The sequence below is a fragment of the Emiliania huxleyi genome, assembly GCF_000372725.1.
Source record: "Emiliania huxleyi CCMP1516 unplaced genomic scaffold EMIHUscaffold_47, whole genome shotgun sequence".
Lineage (NCBI taxonomy): Eukaryota > Haptophyta > Isochrysidales > Noelaerhabdaceae > Emiliania > Emiliania huxleyi.
The window spans coordinates 304,759-328,902 of record NW_005198467.1 but is presented as its reverse complement, the minus strand read 5'-3'; the positions used below and the strand labels follow the sequence as shown (position 1 = coordinate 328,902).

General features: G+C 65.1%; 6 protein-coding genes across 6 annotated transcripts; 1 reads left to right on the top strand and 5 right to left on the bottom strand.

Moving 5' to 3' along the window:
* Positions 1–2,710: 2,710 nt before the first annotated feature.
* Positions 2,711–3,295, bottom strand: EMIHUDRAFT_211248 (hypothetical protein; the record flags this gene model as incomplete). The annotated part of the gene is made up of 1 exon (XM_005768051.1): positions 2,711–3,295. The coding sequence occupies one exon, from the start codon at positions 3,293–3,295 to the stop codon at positions 2,711–2,713; it is 585 nt and encodes a 194-aa protein (XP_005768108.1).
* Positions 3,296–4,699: 1,404 nt separating this feature from the next.
* On the bottom strand, positions 4,700–6,362 carry EMIHUDRAFT_451669 (hypothetical protein; the record flags this gene model as incomplete). The annotated part of the gene is made up of 6 exons (XM_005768050.1): positions 4,700–4,895; positions 5,185–5,263; positions 5,360–5,459; positions 5,535–5,840; positions 5,914–5,958; positions 6,036–6,362. The coding sequence occupies 6 exons, from the start codon at positions 6,360–6,362 to the stop codon at positions 4,844–4,846; spliced, it is 909 nt and encodes a 302-aa protein (XP_005768107.1). The 3' UTR covers positions 4,700–4,843.
* Positions 6,363–7,163: 801 nt separating this feature from the next.
* EMIHUDRAFT_211245 (hypothetical protein) lies at positions 7,164–9,753 on the bottom strand (the record flags this gene model as incomplete). Its single annotated transcript, XM_005768049.1, has 4 exons — positions 7,164–7,452; positions 7,530–7,789; positions 8,303–8,473; positions 9,319–9,753. The coding sequence occupies 4 exons, from the start codon at positions 9,751–9,753 to the stop codon at positions 7,164–7,166; spliced, it is 1,155 nt and encodes a 384-aa protein (XP_005768106.1).
* A 126-nt stretch (positions 9,754–9,879) lies between these two features.
* On the top strand, positions 9,880–12,849 carry EMIHUDRAFT_103192 (hypothetical protein; the record flags this gene model as incomplete). Its single annotated transcript, XM_005768048.1, has 5 exons — positions 9,880–10,543; positions 11,637–11,722; positions 11,784–11,848; positions 12,138–12,258; positions 12,349–12,849. The coding sequence occupies 5 exons, from the start codon at positions 9,880–9,882 to the stop codon at positions 12,847–12,849; spliced, it is 1,437 nt and encodes a 478-aa protein (XP_005768105.1).
* Positions 12,850–13,437: 588 nt separating this feature from the next.
* On the bottom strand, positions 13,438–15,403 carry EMIHUDRAFT_451668 (hypothetical protein; the record flags this gene model as incomplete). The annotated part of the gene is made up of 7 exons (XM_005768047.1): positions 15,393–15,403; positions 14,619–14,988; positions 14,461–14,529; positions 14,125–14,201; positions 13,982–14,038; positions 13,648–13,761; positions 13,438–13,569 (listed from the first exon to the last, which is right to left on the bottom strand). Coding segments are annotated over exons 2-7 (561 nt in total), but the record flags the coding sequence as incomplete, so codon positions are not given.
* A 656-nt stretch (positions 15,404–16,059) lies between these two features.
* Positions 16,060–17,200, bottom strand: EMIHUDRAFT_451667 (hypothetical protein; the record flags this gene model as incomplete). The annotated part of the gene is made up of 3 exons (XM_005768046.1): positions 16,540–17,200; positions 16,339–16,456; positions 16,060–16,116 (listed from the first exon to the last, which is right to left on the bottom strand). Exons 1-3 carry the CDS (start codon positions 17,160–17,162, stop codon positions 16,060–16,062), a joined length of 798 nt encoding a protein of 265 aa, XP_005768103.1. The 5' UTR covers positions 17,163–17,200.
* Between the last annotated feature and the right edge of the window lie 6,944 nt (positions 17,201–24,144).

Here is a 24,144-nt window from a genome sequence, read left to right as displayed (position 1 = left end):
ATCGCCGAGAGAGCGAGGGTCGAGTCGAAGCCGTCGTCGGAGAGGAGCGCGGCGTACTGCGCCGCGTCCGCCTCTCCGATCGCGCACTCGTCCACCATCCACTGACGGAGCGCGCCCGCCGCCTCGCCGCCGCCCGCGCCGGCGCCAGCCGGAGCAGCGGGCGCGCGCGCGGGCGGCGGCGCCGCCGCTTCGGGCGCCGCCACCGGCGCCGCCTCGAGCATTGTCGGCTCGAACGGCGTCCCCGGCGGGATGGTCTGGTCGGGCAGTTCGACCACCGCCGTCGGGAAGGCGGCGCCCGCGGCGGTCATCCCGAGCTCGCCTCTGCCGCAGAGCATCCCGTGCGAGTCGACGCTACGGACCTGCGGTGAGGTGCGGCGAGATGCGGCGAGATGCGACGAGATGCGGGGCAGATGCGGAACAGATGCGGAACAGATGCGGGCAGATGCGGGCAGATGCGGGGAGATGTGGGGAGATGCGGGGAGATGCGGGGAGATGCGGGGAGATGCGGGGGAGATGCGGGCAGATGCGGGCAGATGCGACGAGATGCGGGCAGATGCGGGCAGATGCGGGCAGATGCGGGCAGATGCGGGCAGATGCGGGGAGTTGGGGGGGCCTGCGCCGAGCCAGGTGTGGGTTAGGGTTAGGGCTAGGGTTCGGGTTAGCCGAGCCAGGTGTGTGTGTGTGGCGTGTCGTGCGGTGAGCTCAGGGCCCTCGAGCACGAGGGCTGCTCCTGCAGCGGCTGAGTCGCGCGCGCTGCCCTCCTCGACTGCGTGTGGGACGATGTGGCCACACAGTGCTGCCCTGGGCACAGTGCGGCCCTGGGCACAGTGCTGCCCTGGGCACAGTGCGCTGCAGCCTCTCTCCCGGTGTGGCAGACCTGCGCCGGCTTGATGGCGAGCGCGCCCTTTGGGGTGGCGACCGAGGCGCCCACCGGCGCCAGCACCGTCAGCATACCCTCGCGGAGATTGGTCGCGCCGCACACCACCGCGACCGCGCCGCCGCCTCCGTCCACGCTGCAGACCGACAGCTTTGTCGCTTTCTTGTCGGGGTGCTTGCCCACGCTCAGTACGCGCGCAACCAGCTTTGGCGCTGCCGCCGCTGCCGCCGCACCCCCCGCTTCCTCGGCAACGTCGGCGGGCTCGTCGTCGTCGGCCGCGGCGGCGCGCCCCTTCTTCTTGTCCTTCTTGCCCTTCTTCTTTGACCCAAAGTCAAAGTCGTCCTCCTCCGCCGCCGCCGGCGCGGGGGCCGCGTCGTCGTCGTCGGAAGAGTCGCCGCGATGCTTCTTCCCCTTCTTCCCCTTCTTCTTGCGGCCAAAGTCGGCGTCGACCTCCGCCTCCTCGTCGGAGTCGGCGCCTCCCTTCTTGCCCTTGCCCTTGCCGCCCGCCTTGCCGCCCTTCTTCCCGCTTTGTCGCTCCTCATCGTCGTCGCCGCTGCCCGCCGCAGCGTCATCGCCACCGCCGCCCTCGCCGAGACCGTCGCGCTCCGCCTCGAATGCCGCACGCTTCTCAGCCTTCTTCTGCTCCTTCTTTGAGAGCTTCTTCTTGCCGCCGCCGCCGCCGCCGCCCTCCTCAGCCTCGTCCTCGTCCTTCGGAGGGCCGGACACAATGACGAGGTCCGGGTCGAGCGCGTCGTCGTCGCTCATCCAGTCGTCGCCGGGGCGGCCCTTCTTCTTGTCCTTCTTGCCCATCGCTCCGCACGGAGTTGGGAGCGCGAGCCCGCGCACGGCTAGCGCTGAAGAAAAAGTCGCTCGCCCGGCCCGCTGGGTGCGCGTTCTTCCCAAGGGTGGGCGACGGCTAGCGCATCACACCCCTCTCCTTAAAATCCCTGTGTGGTGGCGGCGTGCCGTCCTCCCATCCCTCGCTTGGGCTGTCCGTTTTCTTTCTTTTTTCGCTTCTTAGCTCCCCGCCCTGGTCTGCACGTCTCGGCGGTTGGGCGCCTCCAACGTGCTCGTGCTCACGAATGCTCGCTTCGAGGCGCTGCACGAGTTGCGGCGCTCGCTCATCGACAGCGGGCTGCGCGCAGAGAGCCCGCGGCTGGTGGGCGGCACCACATTCGGCTGTGAGGCGCGCTACGTCTACAGCGCCTTTGCCGAGATGGTTGCGTGCTCACGGATGGGCCACTTTCTCGGCTCAGTCCGCTCGACCTTCAGCGACCACATCGACGCGATGCGCCGCTCGCGCCGGCTGAATTCCAGCACCGACGCGAGATACGACACCGGAGGCGAGATCGGCCAGGAGAGCGCGTTCCTGCCCACTCGGCTGTCGGCGAGGCCGTCCCTCGTCCGCCAGCACAGCGGCGTCCGCTTCGCTCTTGAGCAAAAGGGCCACTACTGCGCGAACCGCATCTGCAGCGGAGGCGAATGCTACGAGTCCGTCAAGGCGCCGTCTGCGGCCGCGTGCGCGCGCGCCGTCGCCGCCATCCCCACGTGCGGCCGAGGCTTCAGCTACAGCGAGCTGGACTCGTGGTGCGACTGCGCGCCGGCGCTGGGATGCTCTGCAAAACGGGCCGCAGGGTACTCGACCTACAGCCTGGCGGTAGCAGGCTCCGCCTCCGGCAGTGTGGCGGCGAGGAAGCAAGAGGGGCCCGACGGCTGAGAGAGCAGAGACACACCGCGACGCCGACGGGCGACGCGTGACCCGTGTGAGAGCCGTGTCGCGCACGCCGGGAGAAAGGGGAAGTTTTTACAGACCAACCGTCCTCCCTATATCTTCTATAGAACTTCCCGGTCCAGTAGGTCGTCGAACGATACATGCACGGCGCCGTCCTGGTCGATGCAGCGCTCCGGCGCGTCGGCCGGCCAGCTGATCACCTCGAAGCGTCCGGCAGCGTCGGCAGGCAGCGACGCGCGCAGCTGCGCAGCATACCCACGCAGGTCAGACCTCCCCCACTTTGCGATGGTGAAGCGGCTGCGCGGGTGAGCCCTGCTGAGCGCCTCGAGCTTGCGCGCGCTCACCGACCCGCACTCTGCCCACCAGGTAGGCTCGCCGCTCGGCGTCAGCGCGACCACATCAGGGTGGAAGGGGAGGCCGCCGCCGTACACGTCGAGTCGCGAAAGCGGGCCGGGCTCGCAGACGGCGGAGGGGTGCGCGGGCAGGTATAGCGCCCACACCAGAGCCTTGAGCAGCAGGTGCTCGATGCTCTCTCCGGCCGCCTTGCGAAGGGAGGCGGACTCGCACAGCCGCGCATGTCGAAATGTGCAGCTGAAGTCAGCGGAGGTCTTGGGGACCGAGAGGAGAGTGGCGGGCGTGTAGCCGGCCAGCGGAGGGACCGCGGCCGCTGTGGAGAGAAACAGCATGTACATAGGACCAGCGCCGGGCCAGCGGAGCCTGTCGAAACGAGAATTTGCAGAGGGTTTACCCGAAAAGCAAGGGGAGAAGAAGTCGGCTCAGGCGTCGGCGGAGGGCTGGGCGGCGGAGGTGGCGAGGGCCGAGGAGCTCTACGAGGAGCTGCGTGAGCGCGCGCCCCAGCACTGCCGCCGTGGCGGCAAGTGGGCGCGCGAGAAGTTCGTGATGACGGTGCAGGGAGAGCTCCCGCGCGCGCGAGGGGCAGGCGTTCGCAAGGGGACGATCCTGTGCCTCGGCAGGGTGCACGACGCGCACGATGAGCAGGACGACGCGGAGGGTGGGCGCCGGGATTGGGAGGAGGACCCGCTCGGGTTCGACACCAACCCGGGGCTGCTCCGCGCCACTCTGGGCCGGCGCGGGGCCCCCCGGAGGCACCGTGCGCCGCGCCGCAGTGCGGAAACGGGGCTCCGGCTCCGTTAGTCTCCGTTAGCACCAACTTCCCGATTAAGTACGGTTAAGTAGAGGGCAGATTTGGAGAGATCTCGAGGAGTACATACAGATAGACCCTCCAACCATCAGAAAACTCCGACCTGATCGGTCGTACTGACCGCCGACAGATCACTCCAGACAGCAGACAGGCCGACGTCTGCACGCGGCCGGCCGGGCGAGAGGCTTGACACGATCCGACCCTGCGACCCTGACGCTGCTGCTCTAGCTATCAGCCATGCACTGCTGACTGCTGCCACAATGTGCGACCTGTGCTGGCCCACTTGGCGGCCTTCCCGGTCAGTGGTGAGGCGCAGTTCAGAGCTGTCGATGGCGCGATGCCGCACTGGTCCCACATTGGTGACACGATACCACCAAGTTTGCCGGTCCAAGAGAGAGGCACCGGCGCTGTCCTGAGAAGGTGCGTGGTCCCTCTTGACTGCCCATGCGCGCGAGGCTGTGTAGGCATAGCCTCGAGAGTGCCAGCAGCCAATCCGAGGTGACGCGCATTGCGTCAGAAGCGTGCACACGATGGAAGGACACCTTCCTACTGGCCGTACGATCAGGTCGTCACTGAATGCTTGATACTAAGGCCGCGAGCTATGCAGGTGATCAATTGTGCATCATGGCACGGTCAGCTGCGCCGACAGGCTGTCGCAAGGCGTGATAGCATGGCCGCAAGTACGCCGAATTCCCATGAAAACAAGTAAAAAACGCCAAAAAAGAAAAACAATCCGAAAAAATCGGCGCCTGCGGCGGGCCATGGGACCCCATCTCCCCCCCGCATGGACACCCTCTGGGGCCCCCGCGCCGGCCCAGAGCGCGCCATGTGCATGGCGTTCGAGTGAAAACGCCGTGCAGGCAGCCCGTGCCTTTTGGTGTACCCCGTTTGTGCCGCGTCCTGTGCCCCCGAGTTCATTTTATAAAAGAGCAAGGGGTGGGTCCAGCTCACTGGCATGCACATGGCCCCGGCGGGTGGTTTGGCTGCACACTAGCCCCCTCAAGCGCGCGTGCGACTGGCCGCCGCGAGCGAGCACAGCCCGGCCAGAGGGGCGGCGGAGGGAGAGGCCGCTCTACTTGCCCCGCGCGAGCGCCCGCTCGATCTCCTTGTACTGCTGCGCTAGCCTGCGGGGCGGAGGGGGCGGGAGGGGTGGAGGGGGCGGAGGGGGTGAGGGTGAGGGCGGGAGCGGGGAGGGCGCGACACGGGCGCCGAGGCTCTCCTCCCGTAGAGCTGCGGACCCCTCTCCCCCAAGCCACCCTCCCTCCCTCCCGTCCCTCCCTGCCGAAGCTCGCCCTCCCTCCCTCCCCTCCCCTCCCTCCCTCCCTCCCTCCCTCCGGGCCCTCCCTCCCTCCCTCCCCTCCCCTCCCCTCCCCTCCCCTCCCCTCCTCCGCTCTCTGTCCCCCGCAAACGAACCGCGTGCGGCGCTTCTCCGGGACGGGGTACTTGTTGCCGTACGAGGCGTAGTGGCCCGACAGCGTGTTGATGGCCGTGTCTGCGGCCGCGCAGACGGGGGTGGGGAGGCGAGGCGGCCGGCAAAGCGGCTGCATAGGCGACGAGAGGTGGAGTGTGCGAGGAGGGAGGCTCGCACAGAGGGTCGAAAAGGAGGGCATGCCCGAGATCTTGGGCTGGCGACGGTAGAACGCGACAAAGTCGTTCATCTCGGCACGCGTCGATTTCACAATCGTCTCCTGCAGCCAGGGCGGCGCCGGCTGGCGTCAGCGCCGCCCGCCGTCGCGGCCGCTCGTGTGGCCGCCGCGGCGCGCCATCTCTGGGTTGCCGCGCTGCAGCTCGGTGGCGGTTTTCATGTTCTCCAGCATGTTCTTCGCGTCCACCACGTAGTCCTTCTTGAGCGAGTACGGGCTGTCGGTCGTGGCAAACGCGGCTGGCGTCGCAGCGAGCGCGGCTGCGGCAAACCCGGCGAGCACGCCGCGGCGCTCCACGCTCGCCACCGGGGCGGACGCGCGGCGCTGCGTCACCACCGGACCCTGCTGCACCGGGAGCGGCCCGAGGAAGCTGGCGGCAGAGACGAGGAGTGCTGGCAGCATTTCGAGATAATTCCCGGAATTGTCCTTCACAGCGCCGCGACGCGATGGGAGTCGTTGTAACCTCGCCAGACAGGAAGTGCTTGGTGCTACCGAGGACGTGGTCGACAACTAAGCTCCAGGCCCCAAATGACGTGGTCGAGTCCTGAAAAAAGAAACCTGATCAGCGCCCGCCGCGGACGGAGCGTGACTTATCGTCGCCCCCTAAGCCGGCGGCGCAACGGCCATCATCGATACAAATTTATCGCGCCCTGCCGGAGTGAACTTATAGTCGCGAAGGATGGCAAAAGCCGTGCTGAACTCTGTTGCGGTGACACCCTTGCCATCCAGAAGCGACTGGCCGATGCCCTTTGCATCGTCGATGGATATTACCCCGTCGTACTTGCCGGATACTGCTTTTCGCGCCAGCTCTAGCGCCTTTTTGTCGCGGTTGATTCCGTCCACCTGCTCATAGTACGCCTTCATTGCAAGGTGCGGCGCCTTCGTGCTCGGAGCGCTGAGAGGCGAGGCGATCCACGCGGCGGGCAGGAGCAGAGCCATTACTTGCATCGCGCGGACGGACGCGTAGCATCCGCGATCGATGAGAGATTCGAGTGCTTCGAGAATGTTATTGTGTGAGAGAATTTCCAACGGAACTCCAAGACGGTGGCACTCTTCCACGTCTCGCTCACGCTGAGAAAAATTCTGAAACTAGAACACCCAACATACGCACGGCTAAGTCGTGTGTGCTAAAGAAAGAAAGAAAGAAAACGGACAACCAAGGGAGGGATGGGAGGACGGCACGCCGCCACCACACAGGGATTTTAAGGAGAGGGGTGTGATGCGCTAGCCCTCGCCCACCCTTGGGCGTTCGCCTCTTCCTATCTCTCTTCGCAGTCTCTCGCAGATTCTCGCTGCGACCTTCATGCCACCTCGCGGTCGCCCCCTTCTCGTCGTTCTTTCCCTTGTCTCTTCTTCTTCTGTCGCGTCGCTCTCCTCTGCTTCGTTCTGCGGCGCCGCCGCCTCCTGCCGGTCCCTTGCTCTCGCGGCTTCTTGCGCCTTTCGGCGCAGCTCCGCCCTCCTCGCTGCATATCCTGGCCCCTCGAGTCTATCGTGTGCTCCCTTTTGGTTTTGCTTGCTAAGACTGGAACAATTTTTTTTAACGCACGGTTCCGCCAAAAGAGTGGCAAGTGCCGCGCGCGCCCTCTCTCCGTTCGCGCTCTCTCGAGCGCACACATGGACATGCATGCCTGCCCCACCACACCATTGTACAGTACACGGGGCTCGCGTTGAGATGCACACATTTGCGGCGCGGCGGCGCTTTGCCCGCTTCGCGGCGCGCGCTCCTGCCCCCTCCGCCCGCCCGCCGCCTCACAGCTGCTTGACCATCGGCTGTGAGCTTCCAAACGGGTCCCGCACCAGCGACCACTGCTCGGGCAGCAGCGCCGGCCGCGCCCCCTCGTCACCGCGCCGCCCCTTGCGACCGCGGCGAGCAAGCGGCGCGCCGGACGGCGGGGCGGCCTCGGCGTAGCCCCGCCTGCGCCAGAAGCCGACCGTGTCGTGGCCCGCGAGCACGACGACAGTGCGCACGCCGAGCTGCTCCGCGAGCCATGCCTCGGCGGCGCCCAGCAGCGCCGCGCCGATGCCGCGGCCAGCGTGGCTGCTCGCGACGGCGAGGAGCTGCACCTGTGCTCGCGGGTGCAGCTGTGAAGAGAGCGCCGTGCACAGTGGCGAGACAGCGAGGCGCCGCGCGCCTCGCAGAAGGAGGCGGCGGCGTGCGGGATCAGGGTGAGCGCCCCGACGATCGACTCCTTCCCTTCGAGGCGAGCGACAGCGGTGCGGGCGCCCTGGCCGTGCACGAGCAAGTGCAGAAAGTCGGCGCCGCGCCGCTTGCGCTGCGGGCTGAGCCCGGGGTGGGCCGGCGAGCAGGGAACGTCGGGAGGGAGGTCGACGTTGCACTCCGGCAGCCTGCGCCGGTAGAGCCGGAGCGCGTGCGCCTGCGAGATCATCACTCGAGGTCAGGGGAGGTGAGGGGAGGTGAGAGGAGAGGAGGCGAGAGGAGGCGAGAGGAGGCGAGAGGAGGCGAGGGGAGGCGAGAGGAGGCGAGAGGAGGCGAGAGGAGCCGTGATGAAGCCGAGGTGAGCCGAGATGAGCCGAGGTGAGCCGAGATGCGCCTCTGCGGGCGAGAAGCTGCCAAAGGCGGCGGGCGGAGGCTGCAGCTCGAGGGTCACACCGGAGGAGGAGAGGTCGGGGCCGGCGGCGGAGGCGGCGAGGGGGACTGCCGCCGCCGTGGCGGCGGGCGGGGCGGGAGGGGCGACGGTGTACTCGACCGAGCGGCGGGTGGGGCGATGCCGCGAGCTGCCCGGAGGCGGCGGGGTGGGCTGCGGCGGGGAGGAGGAAGCGGCAGCGGAAGCGGCGGCGGCGGCGGCGGCGGCGGCGGCGGCGGAGGTGGAGGAAGTGGAGGCGGCGGCGGAGGCGGAGGCGGAGGAGGAGGAGGAGGAGCGAGAGACGCGCGAGCTGAGCCGCGGCGCCGTGGCGGCGGCGCGAGCGCGCGTGGTCCGCTTGATCGGCGAGAGGGGCTTGGCCTGCGACGGCGGTGGCGGCTTGGGCGACGCGCCCGCGTTGCGCAGCTCAGCGAGGGCGGCGCGGCGCGAGGTCGAAAAGGAGGCGCCGAATGGGCCCTCGCCGGCGGAGGGACTGCTAGCCGCCGCCTCCTTTCGGGCGGGCGGCGGCGCGGCGCTGGCCCAAGACGACGCGTTGCAGCCTGCCCCTCCGTCGCCATCCCCGAAGCGGGCGGGTGGGGGCCCGCGTGTGGGTCGGACCTGGCTTGCCCGCCGCCCCGACCGACTCCCCCTCGGGCCGCCCGCTGCGGCGGCGCTGGCGGCAGCAGACGCGCTGGCGGCAGCAGACGCGCTGGCGGCAGCAGACGCGCTGGCGGCAGCAGACGCGCTGGCGGCAGCAGACGCGCTGGCGGCAGCAGACGCGCTGGCGGCAGCAGACGCGCTGGCGGCCGCTGCCGGTGCGGCGGGGGCCGCTGCCGCGCGGCTGGCGGAAGCTGCTGCGGGCGGCTCGGTGGCCGTTTGCCGGCGAGCTGCCGCCTCGTCGCGCCGCCAAGAGGGCGGCAGGACAGAGGCGGACGAGGACGGCGGGGCGGACAAGGCGGCGGCGGTGGAGGGACGGTGGGCGAGGGCGGGCGCGTCGGCGACGGCCGGGCGGCCGGAGGTGATGGTGGCGAGGAGCCACTGCTCATCCGCCTATGTGGGGTGTCGCGGCCGTGTCGTGGACGTGTCCCGCGCCGGTGGAGGCGAGAGACGGCCGCCTCGGCAAGGCGGGCGCGCGGCTGATTGCGGTGCACCTGCGGGAAGGCTCCGAGCGACGCTTCGGAGGAGGGCCCCGAGACTGGCGTGGCCGGCTTGGGAGGGGGCGGGGGAGGGAGGAGAGGGGCGGAGGCCGAGGCCGAGGGAGTGGAGAAGAGAGTCGGGGAGGGAGAGAGATGGAGGGGAGGCGGGAGGGAGAGGGCATATACCTCGACGGCGCCCGCGTCGGAGATGGGGCGTCCGTACTGGACGCGCGCACCCGCCTCGCAGCAGAGGGAGCACAGGTCGGCGTGCGGCATCACCGTCGCGCCTCGCAGCGTCACGGTGAGCCCCGCAAGCGCGCGGCCGCCTCCGCTCAGCCGCGAGAGTTGCGCGCCCGGGACGTGCGGGAGCATCCCCTCCTCGAAGGGGGCGGGGTCGACGGCGACGCCGCGATTCCGCGCGCACGCGGCGACGTACTCCTCGCCGACGATCCAGTGCCCCCGCGCGAGCGCCCGCAGCAGCTTGAGCGTTCGCCGCACGGGACGGCCGCCCGCGACGGTGACGGGCTCTCCGCGGACGAGCGTGGCGCGGACGCGGTCGTGGATGTGGGCGAAGCAGCGCTGCGTTGCCTCGTCGTCGACGCCGGTGAGGGAGAAAGACATCGCAGGGGAGAGGGAGAATGGCGGAGCGCTGTTTCTCAAGAGCGGGAAGGAAAAAAGAATTGCGTCTGCGTTCTCACATTATAGAGAGTCGCTGGAATTCAGCAGCGCGCCCAGCACTCCTTCAGGATGCCAGCAAGGATCGAGACTCGCCTGTCGCCGGACGGCGAGTGGCGCAAGAGCGGCGTTCTCGCCGGCGGCAGCGTCGTCGTCGGCCGAGCGCAGTTTGATGGTGCGCCGGACGCAAAGAGCATCTCGCGCGAGCACTTTGATCTCAGGCTCTCTGCCGATGGTGCGCAAGTGACCGTGACGAGCATGAGCGGGAGCCCGAGCCACATCCACGACGCTGAGGATGACCAGCCCACGCGGCTCGCCAAGGGCCAGGCCGTCCCGCTCGCATACGGCCAGCTCGTCTCACTCTCCAGGTCGCAGCGCTGCCAGCTCCGCGTTGTGCTCGATGGAGTGGCTGCGGCTCCGGCGGCTGCAGACTCGGCGGTCGCCGCCCCCGCGGCTGCGCGCCCACCCAGTGCGAGCGGGGCGGTGGTCGTGCACGATCTGATCTCTGACGACGACGACGAAGACGAGGTGCGGGTGACGGAGGCGCGAGCACCAGTCACACTCGACCTCATCGCAGCCGGGCCATCTGGCGGCGAGCGCGCAAAGCGGCGGGCGGCGAGGGCGGCGAGGGCGGCGAGGGCGGCCGGCGGCGGCCCCGCGCCTCGGCGAGACGCTGCGTCGGCGCTGGGGGCCGAAGAGGTGATCGACTTGGAGGCGGCCAACGGGGTCGGTCTCGGTGCGAGCGGCAAGCCGCTGCTGCCGGGCGAGCTCGAGGCGAGGCAGCAGCGCAGGCCGAGTTGGGTTCGGGGCCAAGAGGCTTCGACGAGCTTTCCCGGAGCCCCTCCCTTAGCTCTCCCGTAGGCGCCGCTCGGCTGGGACACGGCCTGGCTTCGCGAGTCCAAGACAACGCGTGCATGACATGTGCATGTCCCTAGGCGCCGCTCGCCTCGCACGTCCCTCGAGGCATGTCCACGACACGCCCACGACACGTCCGGGACACGTCCACAGGCGCAGCTCGTGGACGCTACGCGCGTCTCGATCGACCGAAGAGACTCCCGAGGAGCAGCACTACCGCCTCGCGGAGAGCGCGTTTTGCCGCGGCGGAGGGGTGGCGGCGCAGATCGCAAGCATCGACTACCACTTCCACCCCGCTCTCGAGGCCGCGCTGGCAGAACACAACACCCACTCGCGGGCAGAGGACGCGGCACAGGACGGGGCACACGCGCCAGTCCGCAGACACGGGGAGGAGCGGTAGTGACGCTCACCCCCTCCCAGAGAGCCATTCTGCGAGAGGCCGCCGTGTTCGCCCCGCTTGGCGGGGAGTCTAAGCGACGATGGCATCAGGCGCGCTGGCACGCCAAGAAGGCGGACTACGACGCGACGTACGGCCCTGGCAACCACACCATCCTCTTAATTAACTATGAAGTGACTCTTGAGTGACTCTTCATTCACTCTTAATGAATAGGCAACCACACCATCCTCTTAATTAACTATGAAGTGACTCTTGAGTGACTCTTAATTAATTCACTCTTAATGAATAGACAACCACACCATCCTCTTAATTAACTATGAAGTGACTCTTGAGTGACTCTTCATTCACTCTTAATGAATAGGCAACCACACCATCCTCTCAATTAACTATGAAGTGACTCTTGAGTGACTCTTCATTCGCTCTTAATGAATAGGCAACCACACCATCCTCTTAATTAACTATGAAGTGACTCTTGAGTGACTCTTCATTCACTCTTAATGAATAGGCAACCACACCATCCTCTTAATTAACTATGAAGTGACTCTTGAGTGACTCTTCATTCACTCTTAATGAATAGGCAACCACACCATCCTCTTCGCCTTCCACGGCACGCGGCAGGCAAACGTGCGCCCGATCCTGGCGGAAGGGTTCAAGCTCTCCAAGGTCGAACTATTACTTAACCAACCATTCATTTATTATTGGTTACCTATTAATCATCTCCAAGGTCGGCTCAACGACCGACCCGGGCTTCTACGGCGCGGGAATCTACTTTTCGGAGCAGCTGCAGATGTCGATGGGATACAACAGCGGGAGCGACTCATCCTAGAAGCAGAGCACGGATTCTTGCATCCCAGCCAGCGCTCGAGAGGACACGTATTCAACGGTATTCAGCCGATTCCACTGTGGTTCACTGTCTTCACCCCTCGTATTCACGCGGCGCTCTGAAGACGCCGTACGAGACCGTCTTCCCGCCCCGAGGCTGGTTCACTGTCTTCGCGCCCCTCGTACTCACGCGGCGCTCGGAAGACACTGCACAACACCGTCCTCCCGCCCTCATGTCGGCGTACTCACCCTGTAGGAACGACGGCATGTTCCTCTGTAAGCTCCTCGTTGGCAAGCCGTTCCTCGCGCCGCTGCAGCAAGGGCGAGGGCTTCAGGCGGGCTATACGAGCCACGTGTCGGACGCGAGCGGCAGCGAGGTGATCATGTTTGACGAGGCGCGAATTAACATCTCAATCACTCGTTAATTAGTTAGTTCATATGTTAATTAGCTCACCCTGTGTGGCGAGGCGGCGATGCTGCCGCTCTACTTCGTCTTTCTGCGCCCCCAGGGCGCCCACGGCCCTCTCGGCCACCATCATGGCCATCTTGGCCACGCTGCGGCGGCAGCGCACAAGGAGCCGCTCAAGGGTCTCGGCGGCGGCGGCGGCGGCGGCGGCGGCGTGTTGGGCGGCCTGGGCGGCTTGGGCGGCGCCATCGGTGGAGCGATGCACACGCTCGGCGGCGCATTTGGCCTGGGTGGCGCCTCATCGTCGTTGCCGGCCGCCGCCGTCGGGGCTGCCGCCGCTCTCGCCGGCGGCGGTGGCTGGGGCGCGGGCAACGTGCTGGGCGGCGGCAAGAGGCCGCGGGCGGACCACGACGCCGCGGTCGTGGCGCGGCTGCTGAGCGAGAGCCGTGGCGGCAAGGGCCGCCCGCGAGGGGCGGCCGGGCGCGCGGAGGGCGCGGAGGGCGCGGAGGAGGAGATGGTGCGCGAGGCGATGCGGCGGAGCTTGCTGCCGGGAGGGCGGTAGGCGGTGTTTTGCTCGATTTCAGCTTGCTGCAGCCTGCAGGGAGGGCGGTCCACACACCCTTGGCAGGTACCGCACACTCACAGGGTACAGAACCCTAACCCCTTCCTATGTTCTTCACAGTCTCTTACAGTCCGGCCCCTCTCTTCGGTTCATCCCACATCCGGGCACCCGGGGGAACGAACAACGATCGTCGATCCACAAAATCAAAAATTCCCTTACGGCTTTATATTGAGTTTCTCACGCCGCGCATTTTCGGTTTCTGGCGCGTTCTTATAGATCAGTTTGGACATGCTCGATGGAAAGAGTGTGCCGTGCGCCCCGAGAATGACGACATGCGTCGAAAAGGGACTGCGCGGCGTATCTCATCCATCCAACGCGGGCGCACGAAACACACTCGATTGCCCTGCTCTGCCGGCCGATACCGCTCCCACGAGGCGCCAGCAAAGACAACCGGCCGCTGCGCCGCACATGGCGACGGGGCGTCTCGGGGGGTCTTGGGTACCTTGCCGGGCGGCGCGAACCGGCGCAAGCAAGAGGCCCCGCTCAGCCCCTGTAGCGCGCAGCGGCCGCCGCCGCCACGGCGGCCGCGGCCGCGGCGGCGGCGGCGAGCGCAAGAGCGCCCGCCGACGGCGCCTGACTCCACGCCGCCACCGGGCCCTTGTCGGCGGCGCGCTTGGCCTTGTCCGAGAGGATGGTGGCGGCGGCGCTGTCACGAGACGCCTTTGCGTTGCGTCGGCCGGCGCGCGATCACATGAGTATATGAGTAGCAGTCCCAGACTAGCAATACTCCCCAGACGCCTTTGCGTTGCCCGGCCGGCGCGCGAGCTTGAGGGCGCGCGCGTCGAGATGCGCCTCCACGTCGGCGAGAGTGACGCCGGCGGCGACGCAGCGCACGAGCGCGAAGAAGAGGAGGTCGGCGGCCTACCATTAATTAACAACTCTCATTAATCAATATTAACTGATATACCCAAGATGACCCGCGACTACCCGAGGTCGTCCTCAGTTTAAGGAAGAGGGGGTGGGCGGCCTCAGAGGCGATGTGGAGGTAATCTCGGGTAATCTCGGGTAGTCTCGGGTAATCTCGGGTAGTCTCGGGTAGTCTCGGGTAATCTCGGGTAATCTCGGGGAGGAGGTCGGCGGCCTCAGAGGCGATGTCGTCTGGCTCCTCTGCCTCTGCCAGCTCCTGCGCCTAGATGATCCGAGATGCCCCGAGATGCCCCGAGATGCCCCGAGATGCCCCGAGATGACCCTCCGCCTCTGCCAGCTCCCGCGAACCTCTTCCACAAGCTTGGAGCGGAGGAGGGTCGAGTCGTCAAAGAGCCGCTTGGTGTACGAGCCGGCCGGTGCCGAGCCTGCGGTGTGAGTGCGCCGGCATGAGGGCGGGAGGACGGTGTCGGGCAGAGTACTTGTGGCACCGCGTGAGTACGAGGGAGGCGAGTACAATGTGCACAGCGGAGTGCGGCCGAGTACGGCGGAGTCCGTGTCGTCTCGAGCGCTACTGGGAGCACAAGAACACGGCTCCGCTTCTAGGCCCCGCTGCCCCTGCTCACGAGATATGGGGAGATACGGGGGAGATACGGGGAGAGATTCCGCTTCTAGGGGCCGCCGCGCCGCGCCGCGACTGCAGCGTCTCCTGCAGCGCGCGTAGGCCGCTCGGGAAGCCCCAGCACGTCAGCGTGCCTGCAGGGGCAGCACGAGACACTACTGACTGGCAGTGGCCCCACCGCATAGCATGACCCCCCCCCCCCCCCCCAGCAATGTCAGCGTGCCTCGGTGGCAAAAGGATGGCGGCGAGCCGTACTGGCGGACAGTGAAGCGGAGTGCGTCGCCGTCGGAGTCGACGGCCACACGGCAGAGCCGCTGCCACGCGCCTACTCCCATCGACAGTCTCTTCAACCTCTGAACCTTCACTCGCGCGGCAGAGCCGCTGCCACGCGCCTACTCCCATCGACAGTCTCTTCAGCCTCTGAACCTTCACTCGCGCGGCAGAGTCGCTGCCACGCGCCTACTCCCATCGACAGTCTCTTCAACCTCTGAACCTTCACTCGCGCGGCAGAGTCGCTGCCACGCGCCTACTCCCATCGACAGTCTCTTCAACCTCTGAACCTTCACTCGCGCGGCAGAGCCGCTGCCACGCGCCTACTCCCATCGACAGTCTCTTCAGCCTCTGAACCTTCACTCGCGCGGCAGAGTCGCTGCCACGCGCCTACTCCCATCGACAGTCTCTTCAACCTCTGAACCTTCACTCGCGCGGCAGAGCCGCTGCCACGCGCCTACTCCCATCGACAGTCTCTTCAACCTCTGAACCTTCACTCGCGCGGCAGAGTCGCTGCCACGCGCCTACTCCCATCGACAGTCTCTTCAACCTCTGAACCTTCACTCGCGCGGCAGAGTCGCTGCCACGCGCCTACTCCCATCGACAGTCTCTTCAGCCTCTGAACCTTCACTCGCGCGGCAGAGTCGCTGCCACGCGCCTACTCCCATCGACAGTCTCTTCAACCTCTGAACCTTCACTCGCGCGGCAGAGCCGCTGCCACGCGCGCCAGACGAGTCGCCCTTCCGCCAGAGAGAGCGGCGAGAGCGGGACCAGTAGACGCCGCGGCCGGAGCGGAGCGCGGCGCAGACGGACTCCGCCGTCGAGTAGACGAGGCCTGAAGAATGAAGAATGCGGACCCCCTCTTGGTAACGAGCTCATTCATGGCTCGGGCCCCGTCGGCGAGGAGGCGAGGCCGAGGGCGACGCCGCCCTCCTCCTCCACCACCTATGGTGGTTGCACTCTTCCGCGTCGCAACCGCCTGTGACATCCGTACCGCCGCCCTCCTCCTCCACCGTTGAGAGCAAGCCATCCGGCCGGTCGGACCGCACCGCCGCGGCCAGCGCCTGTGGACATGGCTGGGACATGTCGTGGACATGTCACGGACATGTCGTGGACGTATCGCGGACATGTCGTGGGCGTGTCGTGGACATGTCGTGGGCGTGTCGTGGACATGCACATGTCGTGGACATGTCGCGGACGTGTCGCGGACGTGTCGTGGGCGTGTCGTGGGTGTGTCGTGGACCTGGCCGAGGGCATCTCGTCAGAGTGTGTGTGGTCTCCTCGTTGGAGCAACTGTCCCCACACCGAACGTCTCGCGCATGCTCCCACTCCTATCCCTCGTGCTACTGCCCCTCTCCCCTTCTCGCCATTGATACGCGCCTGTCCCGCGTCGATCAGCTCTTCTCCGCCCGCAGGCGCCTCCGCAACGTCCTCCGCCCGCCGCCAGAAGCCTACGTTGTGATGTGAAAACTGCGTTGAGACGACGCCGACGGGAGGGCGTGAAGACGGCAACTTGTGGCAGCGTACTCAGAGCACCGCGTGAGTACGGGTGGGGACGAAAGCAGCGAACACATCCGCATCCAGCGGCATACAGCCGAGTGCGTCTCCTCTCGAGTGCTGGTTGGGATGCATGAACACGTATTCCGCTTCTAGGGCCAGAGTCCGCCACTAACCGACGGCACCGGTGCGGCCGCGGGCGTCGGCGCCGCCACCCGCTCCGCCCGCCTCGGGAGGGGGCCGAGCGATGCCGGGGCCGCGAGGCCGAGGTTGAGGGCGTGGAGCTCGGCGAGCCTAACCAGTTGGGCTCGCACTGGTCGAACTTAATTAAATTCGTCCCCAAAGTCCGAGGGCGAGGGCGTGCACGCTCGGCGCGCCGGGCGAGGGAGGGGGAGAGCGACGCTCCGGAGACCACGACCAGCAGCCGGTCCGTCGCCGCGAGGCTGGCCGACACCCGCTTCAGCAGCGCCGCGTCCGCCGCCGCGTCTGGAAGGAGGAGAAGGACGCCGGCGGCGGCGCCGACGGTGTGGGGCCGCTCGCACTCGCGGCAACCGGAGCCGGTCTTGGCGGCGAGAGACTCGAGTGCGAGAAGGAGCTGCTCAGACGTCGTCTCGGCTGCAGGAGAGAGGACGACGAGCAGGCGCTCAGCGGGCAGCGCCGCGTCCTTGGCCGCCTGGCGCACTGCCGCGCACAGCTCCGCCGGAGGCGTCGCGGGGTCCGGAGTGAGCAGCGCGTACAGCGCTCCGGCATGAAGCCACTCCCGCGCCTTGGCCGCCTCGTCCAGCCGGAAGGGGCCGACCGCGCAGCCCGCGCTGCGCAAGAGCGCGACGCGGGCAGCCGACGGCGGCGAAGCGAGCTCGGCTTCGCTCAGCCAGCAGACGAGGCAGCTGCCGAGGCCGAGGCGGCGGAGCACCTCGTCGTCGCTCTCGCCGGCCGCCTCGCCCTTGATGAGAGGCGAGAGGGACTTCGTGCGGAGGTCAACCACTGGCCAGAGCACCATTCGGCGCGTGGTCCACCTCGCTATCGGCTCGGTGCTCGCGGCAGATCGGCGGGCTGCGGAGGTTTTCTTTTTGAGAGCGCCTTCGTTGAAATAGTACAAACCCAATGGTCCTCTGCGAGCGGCCCGTCGCTGCGGTCGCACACACGCACACGCCACGCCGCACCGCGCGCCCGCCCACCGCCCCGCCCAGGCGGGAAAGAGATGAGGAGACGGGACAGCAAAGGAGGAAGCCCAAACACGTATGGGAGGGTTTTCTTTTTGCAAAGGATGCTAGAATTCGTTGTCCGAGCCTGGCTGTTCTTCACCTTCCTAACTGGAGCACTTGAGCACTGGATAGGGTCGATTCCGCATGGTACGGGACCCCTCGATCGTCTCGCCCTCCCTCACTGGTGTGTTCATTGGGGGGGTCATAACAAACACGGTACAGGATCGAGGTGCACGCTGCTGAAGCAGTGTCGTCCCCTCTCTCCCCAACGGCGATGGCGGTGTGACCGATCGAGCTACAAGAGGAGCTTGTTCAGCAGGATCTGGGATAGTCTGGCGCACTACCTCACTGGGCCTGAGACCGCCGAGACAGCATCCCATCACCCCTCCGGGCTTAGCTAACTAACTAAATAAAGCGCACTGCTTACCATGTGCGCTCGTGGATGGAGTCGCCCCGCTGCAAGGACGACATCATCATTGACGACGACATCGAGTGCATGTACAACGCCACATGCCGCGTGGCGATGTTCAAGGCGCTATTTTGCCTGCCCCCTGCCCGCCCTTACCGATGTCTGCACCTCGGGCTCGGAGCGCTTGCCTCCCGGAGTGCAACTACCCGCCGCCCTCGCCGCCCCCGCCCTCGCCGCCAGAATTCGTGATGGCGTGAGTGGAGTGGGGAAGACAAGCAGGGGAAGTCGGAAGACAATACCCCTAGTTCAAGAAAAAGAATTAAACCACGAAACAGAAAAAGAAAGCACCTCGCTGTCGTATTGCCGCTGTCGTAAACTCGGTGTGGACCCTGTCCTCCTCCCCTACCCCTCATTTGGGTTGGGTCTGTTTTCTTCCTCTCTTTTTTCGTAAACTCGAACGAGAAGCTGAGGCCTGTAATTACCGAACTAAAAAGTAAAACTTCCACTCCGAACGTACTGTATTTCCGTTAGCAAATGACAGCTGGATTCGTTAAACGCATTCGTATTCTGTTGGAGCCACCTACCCACGCTCTTTTACGGATCTTGTTTCTCCTGGCACGGACGCTCGAATGCATCAAAGTCCGACTCTGACAGGTTCAGCCCAAGCAGCCTCGCCTTGTTCATATCTACGTGTGCACGGGCGAGCCCGAGTTGTCGCAGAGCGATGCCAAACTGAAACTCCACCTTTGCGTACTTGGGATCATTCGTCGCGGTCTCGAACACGCGGTCGTACTGAAGATGCAGATGATCCACAAGGGCATCCATGTTCGTCGGATCACCAAAGAAGCAATTGTCGTCTTCTACGCCGCCATCCCAAGCAGTCGAGCGACACGCACTGATTCCTTTCGGCACCCACGCGAGGGCTCCGAGGCATGGCCACAAGGTGTCGACGGGTTCGTGCAAAACTGTCGCGTCAGGGCGAAAGCGCATGGCCAAGGAGTAGCGTCTCCCCGACTCGCGACGCAGCACGGCGGCTCCGCGCATGCCTGCAATGTTGTTGCGAAAGCCGCGCAGCTTCGCCGCCCCCCAGTTATAGCCAGTGAAAGTGAAGGTCCGGTTCTCGTCTTCGGTGTGCACATAGCCACGGAGCATCGACGCGATCGGCTTTGTCTGCGCCACGATGGTCTTAAAGCACGCGAGGCTGCTCTGCATGAGCTCCGGACGCCTCGCCCCCCCCCCGCCCCCCCTGCCCTTCCAGCTTGGTGTATTCGGCGCGATTTCGTCCCATGTGTGCAAGTACAGGTCGCATATCGCAAAGTTCTTGCGGCATGCCCTGAGGTGGGCAACGAGGTGCCGGTATTCGCAGACACCATGTCGCCCCACATGTCCCGAAACCTGCAGCGCGATTGACAGGTTTGACCGTAATTGCGCTGGTCGCTGTGCTTGGGCTGCGATCCTGGCCGTGCTTGGGCGATCCTGGCGATCACAACTGCAGCTGTAAAACGACTGACCAGGAGGGAAGCCGCATCGCACCTTGTGCGTGTCGCCCTCGTTGCAGCGAAACACACCGCGACATTTTGCAGTCCACAGCGCGCCGCTCTCTGCATCACAGCCAAAGCTGATGTTGCGGATGCATCTCGCCCAGGACGACTGCGTGACCAGCGAGGGAACCGTGCACGATCCCATCCTTGTGGCGAGAGTTCTGACCTACAAACGAGCGCGCACAGACCACCCCAACACACACGCGAGATCAGATCAAAAAGAGTAACCTGACGCGCTGCGCCCAATGGCAGAAAGTAGAGGCTCCGCCAGGCGCCTGCGGCGAGTGGCAGGCCGAGATCAGTGACAGGGGTGCTGGTATGGCGCAAGCTGGCGCGTGCTGGCGGGATGCTGGTGTGGCGAGGCGGGCTGGCCATGTGGCGCAGGTGCTGAGCCTGTCGAGGACTGGGGCTCCACTCGAGGTCATGTTCATAGATTCCAAAGCATTGTTAATAGCAAAGGGGGGAAAAGGTACCCTCGACCCTCACGCCTGCAACCCTCGCGCGGCAGCACACCACTGCTCCGCACGAGACACCGTTGCAGGACCAACCCAAAAACGCGACAGCGCACACAAAACAGGGAGGGTGGGTGGGGAAGCAAGACAGGCCGTGTGGGGTGTGGGTGTCACGAGGACAGACGTCCACGAAGACGGTGGACGGACGCAAACTCCTTATCCAATTCACACTCACGGCTGTCCTACTGGTCATATAGAAAGTCGGCCGTCCGCGAGCCCCCAGCTCGCCGACGGCGAGAGAGATGCCACGAGGGGTCGCGGTGGCGTCCATCGCCAGGCTCCCTAGCTCAACCGACGACCCTTCGGGATCGACGGCCGATCGTCATGAGCCTGTCGAGGACTGGGGCTCCACTCGAGGTCATGTTCATAGATTCCAAAGCATTGTTAATAGCAAAGGGGGGAAAAGGTACCCTCGACCCTCACGCCTGCAACCCTCGCGCGGCAGCACACCACTGCTCCGCACGAGACACCGTTGCATGGCAAAATTGCCAGTAGTTCTACGCGCCAGTTCGCACCTGTGTCGAGCCTGTCTGCTGTGATTGATTGATGCTAAAGAAAGAAAGAAAACAGACAACCCAAGGGAGGGATGGGAGGCTGTGAGAGAGAGTTGTGATGTTTAAATTCTTTTTTCTTCGAGCGGCGCGCGCTGAAACCTGCCCGCCGACAGCGCTCCGACAAAGTCAGGTTAGTGATGAAGCAGGCCGAGGAGACAGGGGACAGTGCCAAATTGCGGGCGCGCTTTCAAGAGTTCCGCGAGGAGACGGGGCGGCTGCCCGAGGCGGGTGCTGAGGACACGGGCGGAGCTATCTCATCGGCGGAGGCAGCCGCCGAGATGGCTCGCCGGCGCAGCCGCGTGGACACGGGCCCGGCCTCACCAGACTGGGTCCCGGACAGGATTGTGGACGCGGCAGGGGAGGGCAACGAGGCGGTGGTGCTGGCGTGGATGGACGCCGCCGGCGGGCAGGTCGACGCAACGTTCGATGACGGCGACGTGAGCGGATTCACCCTGCTGATGTACGCTGTCGCCAACGGGCAGGAGAAGCTTGTCGACTTGCTGCTGGGACGCGGCGCCAAGGTCAACCAGCAGGCCAGCAACGGCATGACCGCTCTGATGCACGCCGTCCTGAGCAATCGGCCGCCGATCGTGCGCCGCCTGCTCGGGCTGGGAGCGGACCTGAAGGCGCGCACCGCAAACGGCAAGACCGCGCTGCAGTTTGCCAAGGAGAAGGGCTTCGATGGGTGCGTCGCCGCCTTTCGCCAGCACATCGAGAGGGTGACGTCGAATTTGCGCGAGCGCGGGAGCGGTGGGGTCATCGAGGGTGGCAGCAAGGAGGCGGCCGCCGAGGGGGCAGCCACCGCTAGCGAGGGTGGCAACAGCGGCTTGACATCTGACGCTGAAGACATCGATGTCATCGAAGCACTCGCTACGTCTATGGCTGCTGTCGACGAAGGCCTTTTGGAGGACGACGGCTGCTGGATTCGGCTTTCAGCACCGCAGGACGGGAAGCTGGCGTTGACGAAAGCCAACGCTAAGCCCGACGATGTGTATGTGCCTCTTCCTTGGGCAGCCTTCAAGTCGGGCGACTTGAAGAGGCCCTCTTGGGGCGAGGACCCGCCCGACTTGAAGAAGCATGTGAGCACAGCTGCGTGCTCGTTCATGTTTCGGCTGGACGGCGAGAATGTCAGCGTGGAGGCTCTGGAAGACCCAGGGATGACAATGGAGCAACGCCAGCGGATCGAGACGCTGACTTTCCCCGAAGCCTGCTGCAAAAGCTCCGGAGGCATCGACCATCAGCGGCTCACACCTTTGTCGCTCGAGCTGCTGCGGAAATTGTGGCGTGCGACTGGCACCCGAGGTCCGTCGCACGAAAGTGACGACCGACGCACGCTACTCCTGGCAGAGCGGCTGGCGGAGCGCAAGCGGTTTCGCGACCATTTGACCAAAGCGGAGCGGCGCATGATGCTGCAGTCCATTGAGGCACGGATCGCTTTCGAGCTTGACGGCATCGGGAGCTTCGGCAGCGTCATCTTACAGCCAGAAGAGGCCGATTCCGTGATGGGCGGGCAGGCGCGGATTCATTCCCTTTCAAAGCGTGCCGATCTGAACGGCCAAGTCGGGCGCGTACTTTCCTTCAACGCTAACGGCAAGCGTCGTTTCGGCCTCCGCGTCACGGAGACGAGCGAAGTGCTTTCGATTAAGCCGCTCAACCTCGAGGCGGTCGACGATCCACGATTCGTGAATCATGGGTGGTGTACGAACAGCTCCGCAGAAGTGTGCGATCACCTGCGCACCCAAGTCTTCGCAACGCTTGCAGGCAGCGGTCGGAAGCTTGTTGATTGGACTGCTCTCTCGGAGGACCCCGAAATGGACCATGCCCATCTCTATTACATGGGGATGAACTCCGTTCTCGTTCGTTGCCTGCGGGACACGGTGTACTACATTCAACGGACCGAGCGGAACAACGCCTTCTTCCTCACACATCGTGAACTCATCAATGCATCCTGCAATGGGTATCCCGATTCTGGGGCCGGCGTGGTTCCATGGCTAGCCTTCCAAGTCACGCCTGGTTCGCCGCAGATTTCCGTCCCGCCTGCTGCTGCAGGCAACGCCGGCGAGCTCGCGTTCATCGCGCGCTTCTTCAACATGATCGTGGCCCCCGCAGTGGAGTGCACCATATGTCTGGAGGAGTTCGCCAACAAATACGAGGACCAATTCACCGCTTGCGCAGCGACCGAGTCGGGCGTGCTGCCATGTGCCCACCCGATCTGCACAACGTGCTTGAAAAATGCTTTTTCAAGCAACACGCTTGGCATGACGTGCCCAACATGCAAGCAGCATTTCCCGAATTTCTTTCTACAGCGTGGCAAAAGCGGCCGCATGATGATCGCTGAGAAGGTGGGGCCCCCGGTGTTGTGAATGTGAATCAAGCCGTCTGGCAGTCAGAGATGTCAGTGTGTCTTTCGGTAGCGTGTGTGCCGCGGTACCTTCTCCTGGGAAAGTTATTTAGGAGCACCCCGGTTTCGGACATCGGCGAACGATTGGGACGGTGCCTCCAACTGAGCCAAATGGAGTCCAGCGATGTGGGACCTCAGTCCCAGAAGCTTGGAGCTTCAGGCCGCGACCACGTGGCTAGGTGGACACTAAAGTGCCATTTTGGCGCCAAATCTTGGCGGGAAATGACACGTGGTTTGGCGGGAGTGTGGTGTGGCTGCGCTGCTCGACAGCGCTGCTGTTGAGCGCCAGCTGCTGCTCCCTTCAGCCAGACGGCCGGGCCTGCGCAGCACAACCGCTGGCCTTCCTCCTGCCCCACAGGAGCGCGCCAAGGCGCGCGTCTGGGCAAGCAGTGCGTCTCATCGCGATGCGAGAGTCGACGCTGTGACGCCGCCGCTCGCCGGCTAGAATGACAGTGGCAGCATTCGAGTACGCGTCGAGCTGTGCGTACCAGCACTCGTATGCGAGCTAATTGTGTCCCTGAGCTGCTGTGGGGTGCGTGGGCTCAGCTGCGGAGCACGTACTGGGCGGCGGTAGGGGGGTGCTCCTAAATAACTTTCCCAGGAGAAGGTAGTTCTTTTCGTCGCACGACACTGAAAGGAGGGTTCTCCTCTGTCCTGTTCCGACCTTGATCCGACTGTGATCAGACCGAAGCTGAGTACTGACCTGTTCCGACCGTCATCACTTTGAACATGGTCGGATCAGGGTCGGATCTCAGGGTCGGAACAGGGTGAGCCCCGTTCTTCTTGGCGGTGACGGTCCTATTTCCGGACCTTGATCCTTTCGTGATCAGCCCATGTTCTGACCGTGTTCGGCAGCGTTCGAACACGGTCAGAACAGGGTTGGATCAGGGTCGGAACACATGAGCTACGCCACTCGTACGGCCCTTTTTGCCGACCTTGATCCGTACTGTGTTCGACCGTGATCCGACCGGGTGTTCGGCAGCGGTTCCGAACGCACGGTCGGAACAAGGTATGATCATAACATGATCCGACCGCGTTCGACTACGTGTTCGAGTTCCTACTCCGACCCTGTTCCGACCGCAATCCGACCTGATCCGACCGTGCTCGAACAGCGGTCAGTGGCGGCGGCACCTAGGGAATTTCCAGACCATGTCCGGTGGGGAACTGACATCATGGCCCCGAATGCCGTACTCTCTATTCTTTGCAATAGGTAAGGTGCGGGAGCTCCACAAACCAGGTTTCAATTCATTGTATGAAATGAGTGTATGCGAGCAGAGGCGCGTGTTGCGACGGTGTATCATTCACTTTATGCCACCGCTGCATATCCGGATGTGCAACGGTGGCATAGAGTGAATGATAC